The sequence below is a fragment of the Panicum virgatum genome, chromosome 5N, assembly GCF_016808335.1.
Source record: "Panicum virgatum strain AP13 chromosome 5N, P.virgatum_v5, whole genome shotgun sequence".
In the NCBI taxonomy this organism is placed as follows: domain Eukaryota; kingdom Viridiplantae; phylum Streptophyta; class Magnoliopsida; order Poales; family Poaceae; genus Panicum; species Panicum virgatum.
Window position 1 is genome coordinate 54,065,800 of NC_053149.1, and position 13,123 is coordinate 54,078,922.

Sequence of the window (13,123 nt, forward strand, 5' to 3'; positions counted from 1 at the left end):
GAACTGCGGCAAGCTTTAGCCTCGCCTGTAGATTGTGCCCCTTTTTTTTCCTTGTATTATTAAACAAAGGAAAATCCGGGAAAACATGCATCGAGGTTTCAGGGGGGAGAAAAGAAGAAAGTTGACAGAAAAGCAAAGGAAGAGCGGGAGGGGTGTGCGATGCCAAAGCTGATGCTCTCTGAATCCCTGTCACCCTGCAAGATCAAAATCAGGATGGGTAATTGGCTAGCTGCAAACTTGCAAGGGCTGCCAACCACATCTCCAGGACAGAAGCACCACTGACATGAGCCCGACAAAGTTGTTTTCCTGTCTGGTTAGCCCACCTGAACTGCATCTCTAAACTAAACAGCATCAGAGCATCTCCAAGAGATGCTCTAAATCCTACTCTTTATATTACAATTTAGCTACCCATCTAGCAACTTTGGCTCTAAGTCTCTGCTATCCAACAGACTCTTCTTTTCCCATCGCCACCTCCTGCTGCCTGGCCTCACCGTCCGCCGCCCCCTTCCCCGCCGTCTGCGCCAAGGACGGCGTCTCCGGCGACCAGGGCCACGCCGGCGGGTTCAAGCTGGAGGTGGAGCAGCTCCGCGCCGCGCCCCGCGCGCCTCCAAAGCTGCGGTCCGCGCCGCCGCGCCCCGCTGCCGGCCGACTCGAGCGCGGCGCCGGTGTCGTCCGTCGCCCGCAGCCTCTCCACGAGCTCCGCGTCCACCTCCCGTAGCAGCAAATCGATCTCCGGGAACAGGGGTGGTCGTCGACGCCGTGGTACGTGGCCGGCCATTGGAGCGGAGCTAGACCCAGCTGGCCATGGGAGCGCAGCTCGACCCAGCCAGCCATGGGGAGGTCGACCCCGGCGGCGAGGGGGAGCGGAGCTCGACCCCGCCGGGGAGGGGGAGCTCGATCCCGCCGGGGAGGGGGATCGGAGCTCGACCTCGCCGGCCATGGGAGCTCGACCCCGCCGGCCAGGGGGATCGGAGCTCGACCTCGCCGGCCATGGGAGCTCGACCCCGCCGGCCAGGGGGAGCGGAGCTCGACCTCGCCGGCCATGGAGCTCGACCCCACCGGAGGTCTGCGCCGGGAGGAGCTGCGTGGCCTCGAATCGGCCGCCGCCGCCGCCGATTCAGCCGCGACAACGCGCATCCTCCTCCTCCACCACCTCCCCGCGACGCGCGCGGCCGGCGGCGCACCTCTCCGGCGCGGGCATCGGCGCGTCCTCCCGGCGGCCCGGTGCGGCTCGGCGGCGGCGTCCTCCACCTCCACCTCCCTTCCCACATCCCGTCGTGCCTCCTCCACCTCCCTGTGGCGCGGGCGGGCGGCGGCTCACCTCCCTGCACGGCGGGCGTCGGCGCGTCCTCCTCAGCGGCCCAGCGCGGCTCGGCGTCCTCCTACTCCATATCCACCTCCCGTCGTGTCTCCTCCACCTCCGCTGTCCCCGGGCGGCGCCGGCGCCCCCTCCCCCCAGCCCGGCTTTGCCTCGCCTGGCGCCGGTCCTGCGCGGCCTCGTCCGGCGGCGGAAGGGAGCGGAGGAGGGGGGAGCTCGCGAGAAAGGGGAGGTGAGCGTGCGAGAGGGGGGCTATAGTGAACGCGAAGCCTCGGAATAGATGCCGAGCGCGGCCGCGAGCATGTCGAGCCGGAAAGCGAGCATATGGACATGGCGAGTCTGTTGGAAGTCGATTTTACCGTCGTTATCCTTTTTTTTACCGATCGGTCTCGTTTGAAGAGGCCGTTGGAGTTGCTCTCATACACAAAAAACACAGTTAATTAAACACGCCAGGCTCTCATGCTAAACAGCAGAAGAAATTCACAGGCCAAATTGCATTATACAAAAGTGCTGCATTTTATCACAGGTCCTCAGACATTAATCTTTCCGAATGTCTTTTAAATGATGAAACACTGCACAAATCTGCGTCGTCTTCATTTACAAGCATCTGTTGTAAGGCCCTTTTATTACCTATAAGCATCTTAGGTGAAGGCTTGAGTTTGATTCATGCAAACACCAAACAAGATAACATGAGCCGTGGTAAAGATAAAAGAGCACAGCCTAGGGGCACTCTGCAAGATCATGATCAATCCGCAAGATGGGCGCCTGCATTCTTGCATGGGTTGCCAACCACCACCAGCAGCTTCTTTGACAGAGAACCACCTGGTGAAGAGAGCGTAAAGAGAGGGCAGTAAACGGGAGGGCTTTGGCAAAGGAGGAGATGCACACAGAAACAGCGCTGCTGCTATTCGAGGCAAAAATGCCATGGCCTCAAAGCGAGTTTCACCGGCGCACTCATTCCAGCCTTTTTCCCAGAAATGGTGAAGCAAGACAAATCCGATGCCACTGTACATGTACCAACCGATCTCTCCGTTGCTTCCTCCGCAATTAACTTCTTTATTCTTGCCTTGGGGTTATTGGCTTCGCAGGAATGGTGGCGCGTTGCTGGAAGCTGGAGCGATTTTTTTTCCTTGAGAAAATGACGTCGAGCCTGAAAGGACAAAAACACATACGGATCATGTATTGGGGTATACTATGATACTATCAAGACAGGGACAGATGGCTGGGCTGATTGAAAGTGCATCTAACTCAGGACTGTACGAATGGTATGTCAAAGTACAAAGAATTAACATAGGTAAAATTTCTAATCACACTTAGCCTTCTGGTGTTGAGTTTGATCACCTTTCTTGGACTCATCCTCTCATCGTCCGGTAGCTGCATAACTGCATTTGGAGCCAACAATTAGTAGGTTACTGTCACTCAATATGCATTGGCGCTGCAGTGATCGTTGTAAGAATCAGGTTCTTACATAATCACCAGCAGAAAGATTGATGCCTGTCACTGGGTGTAAACTGTAAACAGCGCAAATCATACAGTCTGGAAAGGAACAGGCAGAAACTAGAATATCATCATGTGTAAAAACATAAATTCAAATCAGTGTGGACCACCATGCTGAATTTATCACTGAACAGCGAACTACCAGCCCGACAAGCTATGCCAAAGCTTCTGTATTATTTGCTGGAGTTGTCTCCCAATTTCTTTTCTCAAAGTCTAATTCCTCTGATCATGAACCAAAGGAGAGGAAAGAAATGCTATTCTGCTTTGAACTGTTGGGCCACATGCCTTGGTCATTTTACTGCTTAGCATGTTGCCAAATGTCTCAAACCAACAAGATGTCACGGGTAGAACAAATGGTTGTGCAAGAGAAACACAGCCCACTAAACACGGATTGGTTTCGCACCTCATTTGAGACATCTGTGACAGCTAAACCTGAGTTCAGACCGACAATGGGACAGATAATGTTATCAAAAAAAGTCACATAAACAATCTCTTTGCCCTGACAAAACAACAGAACAGAGAGGTCCTTTTGCTACAGATATGGCTCAAGATCACTAGAAAGATTAAAAGTTCATGAGACTATATGTCCGATTCTTCTTTGAGTAGTTAACATGACCATATGTCGAGGTTCATTCAGTCAACAAGATAAAGGCAAGATATCAAAAGGTCACATAATTACCAAATATTCGGGATTGCACTTTCACGATTATTATAGTTCAGCATATAAACAAAACAATAAGGGACTTTATCTGGTTGAATAAAGATGAATCAAGGTGCCGAAAGATATTAGGTCCAAGTATTTTACTTTTCTTATATTTCCACATGAATATGATCAATTCGTTGCCATTGTTCACTCAAACGGAAAGTCCTGCACACATTTGGATAATTTCAAAGGCTCTGCTAAAGTTAAAACACGCATTGAAAAAACATGACGTTCAAATGTGCAGACCATGTAATAAGAATGGGAACGCAACTGGCTTTAATCCAGCATGGGCAATTTGGACAATTTCAAAGGCTCTGCTAAAGTTAAAACATGCATGGAAAAGTTTGCACAATACCAGGCTTCTGTCTATGTAAGACAGCTACAGTGCTCTTGAAACCCTTACAGACCCAGATTGGGCAGGACATTTGGAGTGTTCTTCAGGTCCCTCCATTATGATCTCCTGGCCAACCATCTACCATGTTCTTGAAGAAACAGTGCCCTTGTATGTAGCTATGATAGTGGCCTACTTATCCATACAATGGTGGAAGCTGTTTACCCCAGAGCAGTGCTCTGGGATCAACAAGTTTGTGGCGAAGTTCTCCATTCCTTTGCTCTCTTTCCAGATTCTCTCTACAAACAATCCTTATGACATGAACATAAAGCTCATATTCTCAGACATCCTACAGAAATCAATCTCCTTGCTGGGGTTTGCAGTTATCTCTAAAGCATGTTGTGTGGAGAAGTTTGATTGGCTGATTACAGGTTTTTCTTTATCAACACTGCCAAATACCTTGATTGTTGGTATCCCATTGCTGAAAGGAATGTATGGCGATGAAGCTGTGAAGCTGCTAAGTCAGATAGTTGCCTTACAGAGCCTAATTTGGTACACACTTCTGTTGTTTCTGTTTGAGTTTCGGGCTGCTAGAGGAATAGATACCACATCATCATCAGAAACTGCAAGTAAGAACATCCCCACTGCATTCTTGAAGATTGATACTTGAATTTGCTTCTGGTCCACCGCTTGAATTACATAAATTATTTGTATTTTTGTTCAAGTTGGGAAAATATATGCTTTAAAAGATCCCCCCTCCCGTATCTCTACAGTTATTCCCTTCTTTTGTGTTGATATCCATATTGTGCAAAATTAAACAGGTTCTACTCAACATTGCTCTGAAGATAATATAGATATCATTACTTGTTCCTTCTGTGAGAAATAGGTCTTACTATTTGTAATAAATGAAGCGTCTTAGCCAACCAAATGATAAGCACAACTGAATGAAACTAACCATGCTAAGATGATCACATGATCCAATTCATGGATGTTCTGTTAGGCGATTGTGTTCACCCAAATATTAAATTATACCGTAAGCAAAGAGCACGTAGCTAGTAATGTGACAATGTCTGTCCCAGTTAGAAATACATGTTCATTTGTAAAGTGAAATACTATTCTAGTTACACAAGTTCTGTTTTTATGTTCAAACCACGATCGGTAAAAACACATGGAGCAGTCCTCATTTATTTTATTATTTACTAAAATGAGAACATGAAGGAGGGGCTAACTATTTGATTGCATCGAAGAAGTTTAAAGAAAACAGGCAGGATGGGCTCATAACTGCAATCAGAAGCTATCCTTCATAGAAAAATTTCATAACATTGTAATTAATTTGTAGCTAGGGTCCGGTTATAAAATTTACATGTCAGATTGAGAAACTCTCTCAAAACAGATTCAGATAGAGAAGGGGCATTGTGAAGTAATACAAGTTATAAAATTGATAATGAAAATATCATTTATTCCGAGATTTATTAGAATAGTATACTTGAGACTTGTTTATTGTAATGCTCATCTGTTATGCAATTGTGTATGTCTGAAACAATATGCAGACTTTTTTCTTCTCGAATACGCAGGAGAACTGTGCATCATTGTATTAAAAGGAGAAGAAGAGTCTTACATAGACTCACACACGCACACAGACACAACTCAAAACGCACACAAACACACACACACCCACACACGCACAAGAAAAACAAATGTATATATTGGACTTTTTTTCGTGTGCACTCTAAAGCAAGTACTTCAAATTATTTTCTGCGGTTTTAAGTTAATGACATAACTAGTTGAACAGTTTTTATCCCATGTCATGTTTCAAAGATGAAGAAGAATCAGGTACTCCAGCACCTATGCGGGAAAGACATGAAGAGGGCCAAGCAAAAGGAGTATCAGCAAGATGTTATAGTGCTTTTCGCTTTTTGTTGGTGGTCGGTAGGAAGCTAGTTATGAATCCAAATATGTATGCAAGCCTAATAGGTCTAATCTGGGCACTGATCAGCTTCAGGTACGAACACGAGTTCATGAACTGAGTTTACTCTCTTAATTTGGAAGCCATAAAGTCATCTCGTGCTACTGCATATCATATCCTGCAGGTGGAGAATACAATTGCCATTGATCGTTAGCAATTCCATAAGAATACTTTCAGATGGAGGGCTAGGGATGGCAATGTTCAGTCTAGGTGTGCATTATAACAACAAACTACAAGAAGTATATATAAATAAATTTAGGATAAACTTATGTAACTATGCTTCTGACTATTTCTATTGCAGGCCTTTTCACCGCCCTACAAACTAAAATAATAGCCTGTGGAACCAAAAAGATGCTAGTATCGCTAGGCATCAGATTCTTCCTAGGACCAGCCCTGATGGTGATCTCTTCCTATGCAATAGGAATGCGTGGGACTTTGCTGAAGGTGGCTATCATACAGGTAGATTCTAGTCCTTTCATTTGTATCGTCCATTCTAACACAACTGTGTGGGCTTCAACGACAAATGTGATGCTTCACCTCTCAAGTTCTGCACAGGCAGCTCTACCTCAAGGAATAGTGCCATTTGTGTTTGCGAAGGAGTATAACGTGCACGCTGATATTCTGAGCACTGCGTGAGTACATCTTAATCCAAGGCAGAGTTAATAAGAAGAATATGTGTGGTAAGAGAACTCACTGAGGTCTCTCATCTCGCAGAATAATTGTCGGCATGATGGTTGCGGTTCCTGTGGCCCTGGGTTACTACTTCGTCATCGACCATCCCAGACTCTAACCATCCCCTATTTGCAAGAAGATAAATTCGAAGCTATTCATTTTACGAAACAGTAGTAAAAATTGCAATGTGAATGACACATTAGCTTGTGCTTATGATATAGGTTTCCCAAGGCTGTAAATATCTGCAATCTTGGATAATGACGACCCAAACTAATGATAACCAGTTTGTATACCATGCAGAGCATTTTTAGTACTAAATGCAAAAACAAAAGAGACGCGCAGAAAATTGTACCTGGCCTACCTTGTTCCTCACAAGCATCCTGTCGAGAGCATGGTGCGCCTGGTCTTTAAACCACTTCTGCCTGAACCTTTGCACCAAGAATCTTGTGCAGCATTCTGCCGAATATCTTGCAGGCCTCCTGATAATGTGAGGAACACCAGAGATCTGGTTCAGCTGGGCATGATTGACAAGTAGCCACTGATCAGGAGGAATGAGGGTCAGGTGCATGAAGCCCACCGTGTGTTCCCCGTGTTCATGTTACCTGCATTTTGTACTCTGAACGGAAAATTGTTCAGAGCTGAAGCATTACTGCACTTAGGCCTCGGCAACGAACGAATTTGCCGTTATCCAGGCAAACCTGAAAGAAAAACGCTAGGTTTTCTCAAGACTTAGATTTTTTCAGGTTTGTAGAATGCGCACATCTTGGCCCAGGAAGTTTCAAGGCCCATGTTATCCGGGCTCACTGTATGTGCAGACTTCCACTATTTTTTAGCAGGCCAGAATTTGAGTTCACGTACACTGTCACGCAACGAAAATGTTTGATTGCAAAGCAGGCCAACCCCCCCACCGCCCACACACACAAACACTTTTCTATCTCTATATACAACCTCAACTATTTTCTTCCCAAATCATATTGTTTGCCAACTCCTCAAATTGGTAGAGGAAAGCAAAAAGAAGTTCATCTCCAAAAGTTTCCTATCTTTACTCCCCAAGATGAAAAGTCATAACCCCACCAGCTTAATTCTTCCGCGATTCCTCTCCGTCGCCCCTCCGTTTTCCGTCCGCCGCCGCCTGCAGCAGGCCGCCGCCACCTCCCTTGCAGCCGACTAGCATCAGAATCACACTACCCAAGTACCCAGATACTCTGGTATATGATATATCCATTCTATGTTAATCCTACTAGTTTGAATCGGAGGTGGACATGTGCGTTCGCATCATGCAGACATTTTGCTCGCCTGCACTTGGAGCTGCAGCTGCTTCAGATACTCAATGGCCTCGTCAAGCATTGTCTGCACACCAAAAAAAAAAAAACACCACGGCACAAACACATTTCAGTTCATATCCAGCACGAACGCAACTCAAGAACCTTCAATTCATGGCGAAAGAGAAAGAGGGACAGCTCTTCTCGTTTTCCAACCTTGTTGGAGTTCGGTATCAGGCTCTGCAGCGCCTTCATCTTCTTGTTGATCTTGCTCCTCCTCTGCGCCCAAAAGTAAACCAAATCAAGCAAGGATCTTCAGCACTCAGCACGGAGAACTCAGAAGAGCACAATGCGAGACGAAAAGTTGAAGACCTCGAGAAACGGCAAGCTGCAGCACCTTCTCGGAGAGGTTATGCACCTCAGCGGCGCAGCTCCGTTTGCTGCCGGACCCCCCGTGCTGCCACGCCTGCACCTGTTCCGGCTCCGACAGGCCCGCGTCACTGTCCCCAAGCCCGCCTGTTGGGCGTGGCCCAGCACCAGCGCCGCCGTCGGGAACGCCGCCACCCCGATGAACATCTGGCGCCGCACCTCCTCCTCGACCTCCAGCCGCCGCCGCCGCTGGTAGTGCTGATGCTGCAAGAGCGCCATCGCCTCCTGTCCCTAGATCCGCACCAGCGGCCCCCATCGAAGCCGCCGAACCTCTGCTCGTCCATGGCGCGAAGGAAAAGGAGCGGCGCGGGGAAGAAGACAGCCAGACGAAAAACGACGCGAGGGAGGGGCGCTAGGGAGGAGCCACGGCGTGCGCATTTTACGCACGGGAGAGGAAGATTTAGGAATTGTTTGGAGATGGTAAGTTAGCATAGGAAACTATTGGAGAGAGTTTTTTTTTAAAAATAAGAATAGGGAAATAGAATTGGAAATTCTTGGAGATGCTTTTAGTATGTTTCAAAGATTTTACCCATCTTTTAGCTGACATTCTAATTTACACTTCATATGTGTTGATTTTGTCTGTATACATCATGTGGAAATCATGATGTGTGGTCTAAGAGCATCTCTACCAGTTCCTCAACAAATATCTCCCAATGAGATATCTCAATACCATTTTCATAGATTATTGATAGAGATGTTTTTACAATTCTCCAATAACCCATCCAATTACAACTAATAAATAGAGAGCCAAGATTCAGCTCAAAAAAATATGGCCTTTATTTGAGAGGAGCTGGGATGAAATATTGGAACAAATCAATAATTATTGAGAATTCAGCTCAAAAAATAATTATTAAGAAAATGGAGAGGTTTTGAGTTACTGCTAGAGTATATCTTCTTTCTTATTAAGGATAGAGAGACGGCTGGAGATGCACATGTGTGTAAATACAATTGGATTTGGTTGAGCACTCCATCTACCGGCCTTGAACTCGGGCTCCATCTTCTTTTATTCACTAGTGAATGCTATATTTGTAGCTTCATTTTTTTCTTAAGAAAAAGGAGATAAAGACAAGGATCTTTTCAAACCCTTGCGAGCAGCGTGATCAGAAAAAATCATCATCATCAAACATGAAAAAAGAGCAATTTCCAAGTAGTTCAAGAAAAAAAAGAGGCAAGATTTTTTTTCAAAAAAGAAACCAAGATACTCCCTCCGTCCTAAAATAAATGCAATTCTATGGTTTAAAATTTGTCCCACAAAAAATGCAATTTTGACCAAATAACCATAAAAGATAAGTGTCTCCGGAAACTTTTTCTACAAAAGACAAGACAATATCTAGATTTTTTTTACAAAAGACAAAAAACAATTTAATAATTTGCACCTAACATTGATTTACATATTTAATTCTACAATTATATTTATTTTGGGACGGAGAGAGTAAGGATCAACGCGAAGTCCATGGCCGGGCCTGCCGTGATCAACCCTTCCTCCAAGAAAGCACGAAACAGCGCGCGCCTCCAGTCCCCGCTTCTTTCTCTTCAAGAAAAAGACATCGCCCGTAGAGGGGAGATCCAGGCCGTCCATCTCGCAACCGGCGCCATCCAGCGAGGCCCCCCCTTCCCCGCCTTTTATAATAAGAGATGCCTCTTCCTCCTCGCTCCCCTATCCCCCCAAACCCCACACCACCACCGCATTTCGCCGGGCTCCTCTCCCCTCCTCTCCGCCGCAACCGTCTGGTCCTCGGGACGAACCCCTCCTCCCTGTCGCCATGGGTCCCGGCCTCTACTCCGAGATCGGCAAGAAGGCCAGGGGTTAGGACGAGCTCTTGTTTCCTTTTTTTTTCGGTTTTCCTTTTTGGGGATGCCTGGGGTTTTGCAGGGGATGGGTGGATCTTGGTTTGCGCTTTGTGAGGGGGTTACTGCTGGTTCGCTGATATTGTTGTTTGCTGGGTTGCAGATCTCCTGAACAAGGACTTCCATACAGACCAGAAGTTTACCCTGACCACCTACACCTCGAGTGGAGCCGTGAGTATCTCTGGTTTCTTCACGCCCTCAGCGGTTTCTTGCGCAATTTTTTGCATGCTACAATTGCTAGTGTGGTTGTTGTTTCTACGGTTTTTAGTTTTTTTTAGGTGTGGGAATGTGGGATGCTGTGTGGTTTTGCTTATCCGTACGTCCAGATTGGGGGTGCCTGTGTTGCAGGCATTGCACTGTAGGCTGATTAGCGTGCTAGGGTTTGCACGTTGGATGGGTTTTGGTCTGGTTCGGATTCATTGCAAGTCGAAGAAGATTCATAACCATGAGTATGCTAGGATTTGTGGATAATTAGTTTTCTGTTGGTTTGGATGATTCAGAATTATCTCTGATTAGTTCGTGCATAGTAATAGATTTTAGCTTATTTTTTCATGTATTTGAGGCTTTTTGTTGAGTGATGTTAAGAGGATCAATGTGATGGAGGCAGTGTCAAGTAGATGTGATTGGCTGGCTAGTCCTTTTGGAATAAGTTAAGTAGTGTGCTATCCTTGAACTTTTTTGTGTCATGCTTTAGTACTTAATTGTTTTGCAAACTAATTGAGGTGTCTATTGACCTATATAGCTATATCTACTGATTTGATGTTGTCATCTGTACTTGCTGCAGGTTAACCTGTGTGCTATGTAATAAATCCATATTTGGGTTAGAGTAATCATATTCATGATATTGGATTCGAGTGTTAATTGCAGCTTTGAAATGGATGCAGTTACAGTTTGTTTACTTATTCTTCCTTTACTGTTAGTCAGTAACTACGACTGTTGGAAATATACTGGGAATTACTCTTGTAGGCTTGAGCGTATTAATGTATTTGTATGCTGATGTTGCCATCTGTAGTTGCTCCAAGTTTTCTTTGCAATAGGTTCACTTTTTGGTTAGAATTCAATCACAGTTTCAAAGTTTGCATATTTATGCAACGTAAGTGTGACTCTGACTATTGTGTTCATATAATGTAAGTATGACTGCAAGTCTGCAATTGTTGTTCACATAATGAAATAAATATACAATATTCATATAATCTTAGCATGCCATTGTGTTGACATGCCTGAAATTGCTATATGAGACTTTTTGTTACCTTAATTGTGTTCATTGTTGACCAAACCATTTGTCTTTTCATCAAACACTATAAATTCTTCAACTTCTGTGGTTGTGCTTGTACTGTACAGACCTCAAGTTTCCACTAATGATATAAATCTGATCATACACCTTACCTCTCTGGAATTTCTGTCTGTAGGCAATAACAGCTGCGAGCACAAAGAAAAACGAGGCTATCTTCAGTGAGGTCCAAACCAAGCTGAAGCAGAAGAATGTTACAGTGGATGTGAAAGCAACTTCAGACTGTCTGGTAAGTTTCTTCCAAATTTGTTCTTGTCTTATTCGAGCCTTATTATGTTAAGGTTCCAGTTGAGTATCTGAAACTGAACCAATTACTCTATGCGTATGATTGATTTCTGTTTGTTATCTTCAGCTCTTAACTACAGTCACAGTTGAAGAATTTGGTGTACCAGGCTTGAAAAAGATAGTAACCATTCCTTTCCCAAGCCAATCAGCTGGAAAGGTATGCTTCTAAATCTTTTCCATATTGGTTGAATCTCATCTATTTCATTGACTCTTGATTATCTATCTTGTGGTTGCAGGCTGAAGTCCAGTACCTGCATGATTATGCTGGTATCAACGCCAGTTTTGGCTTGAACTCAAAACCTTTGGTTAGCCTTTCTGGTGTGCTCGGCAACAAAGCTATTGCTGTTGGTGCTGATGTTGCATATGATACTGCTACTGGGGATTTCGCCAAGTACAATGCTGGGTTGAGTTTCACCAACGCTGATCTCATTGCTGCTGTGACCTTGTAAGTGGTTTCTAGTAGCCAGTCCAGTATTGCATCTTTAAGACTTGTATGGGAAAATTTAATTTGAATGGTTAAGGGTATTGTTTCAATAGTAATTGTTATATCAATTTCGTTTCATGGTATTCGGTGTCCAGTTGATTTAACCAATAACACTTTTTCAGGAACAACAAAGGTGACAGCCTCACTGCATCCTACTACCACTTGGTGAACGCGGAGAAGAACACAGCTGTTGGAGCAGAGGTGACCCGCAGCTTCTCAAGCAAGCAGAACACTGTCACCATCGGCACGCAGCATGCCCTGGACCCCAGCACCACTGTGAAGGCGCGCTACAACAGCAACGGCATGGCCAGCGCTCTCATCCAGCACGAGTGGAGGCCCAAGTCATTCTTCACCCTCACCACAGAGGTCGACACTAAGGCTTTCGAGAAGAGCTCCAAGGTCGGGCTGTCGCTGGTCCTTACGCCCTGATGATGATGCCGATCCCTTTTTGGTCCTAGGATGGTTAGGTTGCCGTATCACCACCTGAGGTTGACTGTAATAATTCTGAATTCTGAACATCTTCCTGGCTCAACTTTGGTGTCATGTGGCATCTTCGATTCTGCAAGCTTACCCTTCTGTAAGTGTCATTCGTCACTCTTTGGTGTAGACGTGGTGGAACTGAATCGGTGAAATTACCAGTGATCCAGGTTATTGGCATATGGGTACTTTTGTTCTGATCACTCGCTAGCATCTTGTGCTTATTTTTGCGTTCTTTTGTTCTCATCACTCGCTAGCATCTTGTAATAATGTCTTAACATAAAATTCTATGTTCAATACCCTACCAAAGAATGCCTATGAACTAAATCGCTTCAGTTGATACACGATGTAAAAGCATCTCTAGCAGATTACCCATTCCTCTCCCCAATATAAAAATCTATCCTTAATGGGAGGTGCTCAAGAAGACTACCAATTTCATCACCAATACTAAAAATTTTAGGTGATTGTCAAAACACACCTCTCTTTTGCTCACATGTAGGGGATTCCTCCCTCAACCCTAACGTTTGAGTAATCTGCTATAGCACTTGTTACCAAAGCCG

General features: G+C 45.3%; 3 protein-coding genes across 4 annotated transcripts; 2 read left to right on the forward strand and 1 right to left on the reverse strand.

The window, feature by feature from the left end:
• Positions 1-1,794: 1,794 nt before the first annotated feature.
• Positions 1,795-6,614, reverse strand: LOC120675469. Its single transcript, XM_039956669.1, has 4 exons — positions 6,510-6,614; positions 2,660-2,700; positions 2,265-2,468; positions 1,795-2,140 (listed from the first exon to the last, which is right to left on the reverse strand). Exons 1-4 carry the CDS (start codon positions 6,520-6,522, stop codon positions 2,039-2,041), a joined length of 360 nt encoding a protein of 119 aa, XP_039812603.1. The 5' UTR covers positions 6,523-6,614; the 3' UTR covers positions 1,795-2,038.
• LOC120675464 (probable auxin efflux carrier component 8) lies at positions 2,463-6,618 on the forward strand. 2 transcript variants are annotated; one of them, XM_039956665.1, is made up of 6 exons: positions 2,463-4,478; positions 5,668-5,851; positions 5,940-6,025; positions 6,117-6,274; positions 6,371-6,447; positions 6,530-6,618. In XM_039956665.1, the coding sequence occupies exons 1-6, from the start codon at positions 3,971-3,973 to the stop codon at positions 6,603-6,605; spliced, it is 1,089 nt and encodes a 362-aa protein (XP_039812599.1). In that variant the 5' UTR covers positions 2,463-3,970; the 3' UTR covers positions 6,606-6,618. The 2 variants fall into 2 exon arrangements, with proteins under 2 accessions (XP_039812599.1, XP_039812598.1); XM_039956664.1 differs by having other exon boundaries at positions 6,117-6,447.
• Positions 6,619-9,816: 3,198 nt separating this feature from the next.
• On the forward strand, positions 9,817-12,745 carry LOC120675467 (mitochondrial outer membrane protein porin 4-like). The gene is made up of 6 exons (XM_039956667.1): positions 9,817-9,984; positions 10,130-10,197; positions 11,436-11,546; positions 11,670-11,759; positions 11,839-12,047; positions 12,209-12,745. The coding sequence occupies exons 1-6, from the start codon at positions 9,942-9,944 to the stop codon at positions 12,513-12,515; spliced, it is 828 nt and encodes a 275-aa protein (XP_039812601.1). The 5' UTR covers positions 9,817-9,941; the 3' UTR covers positions 12,516-12,745.
• The last annotated feature ends 378 nt before the right edge of the window (positions 12,746-13,123 follow it).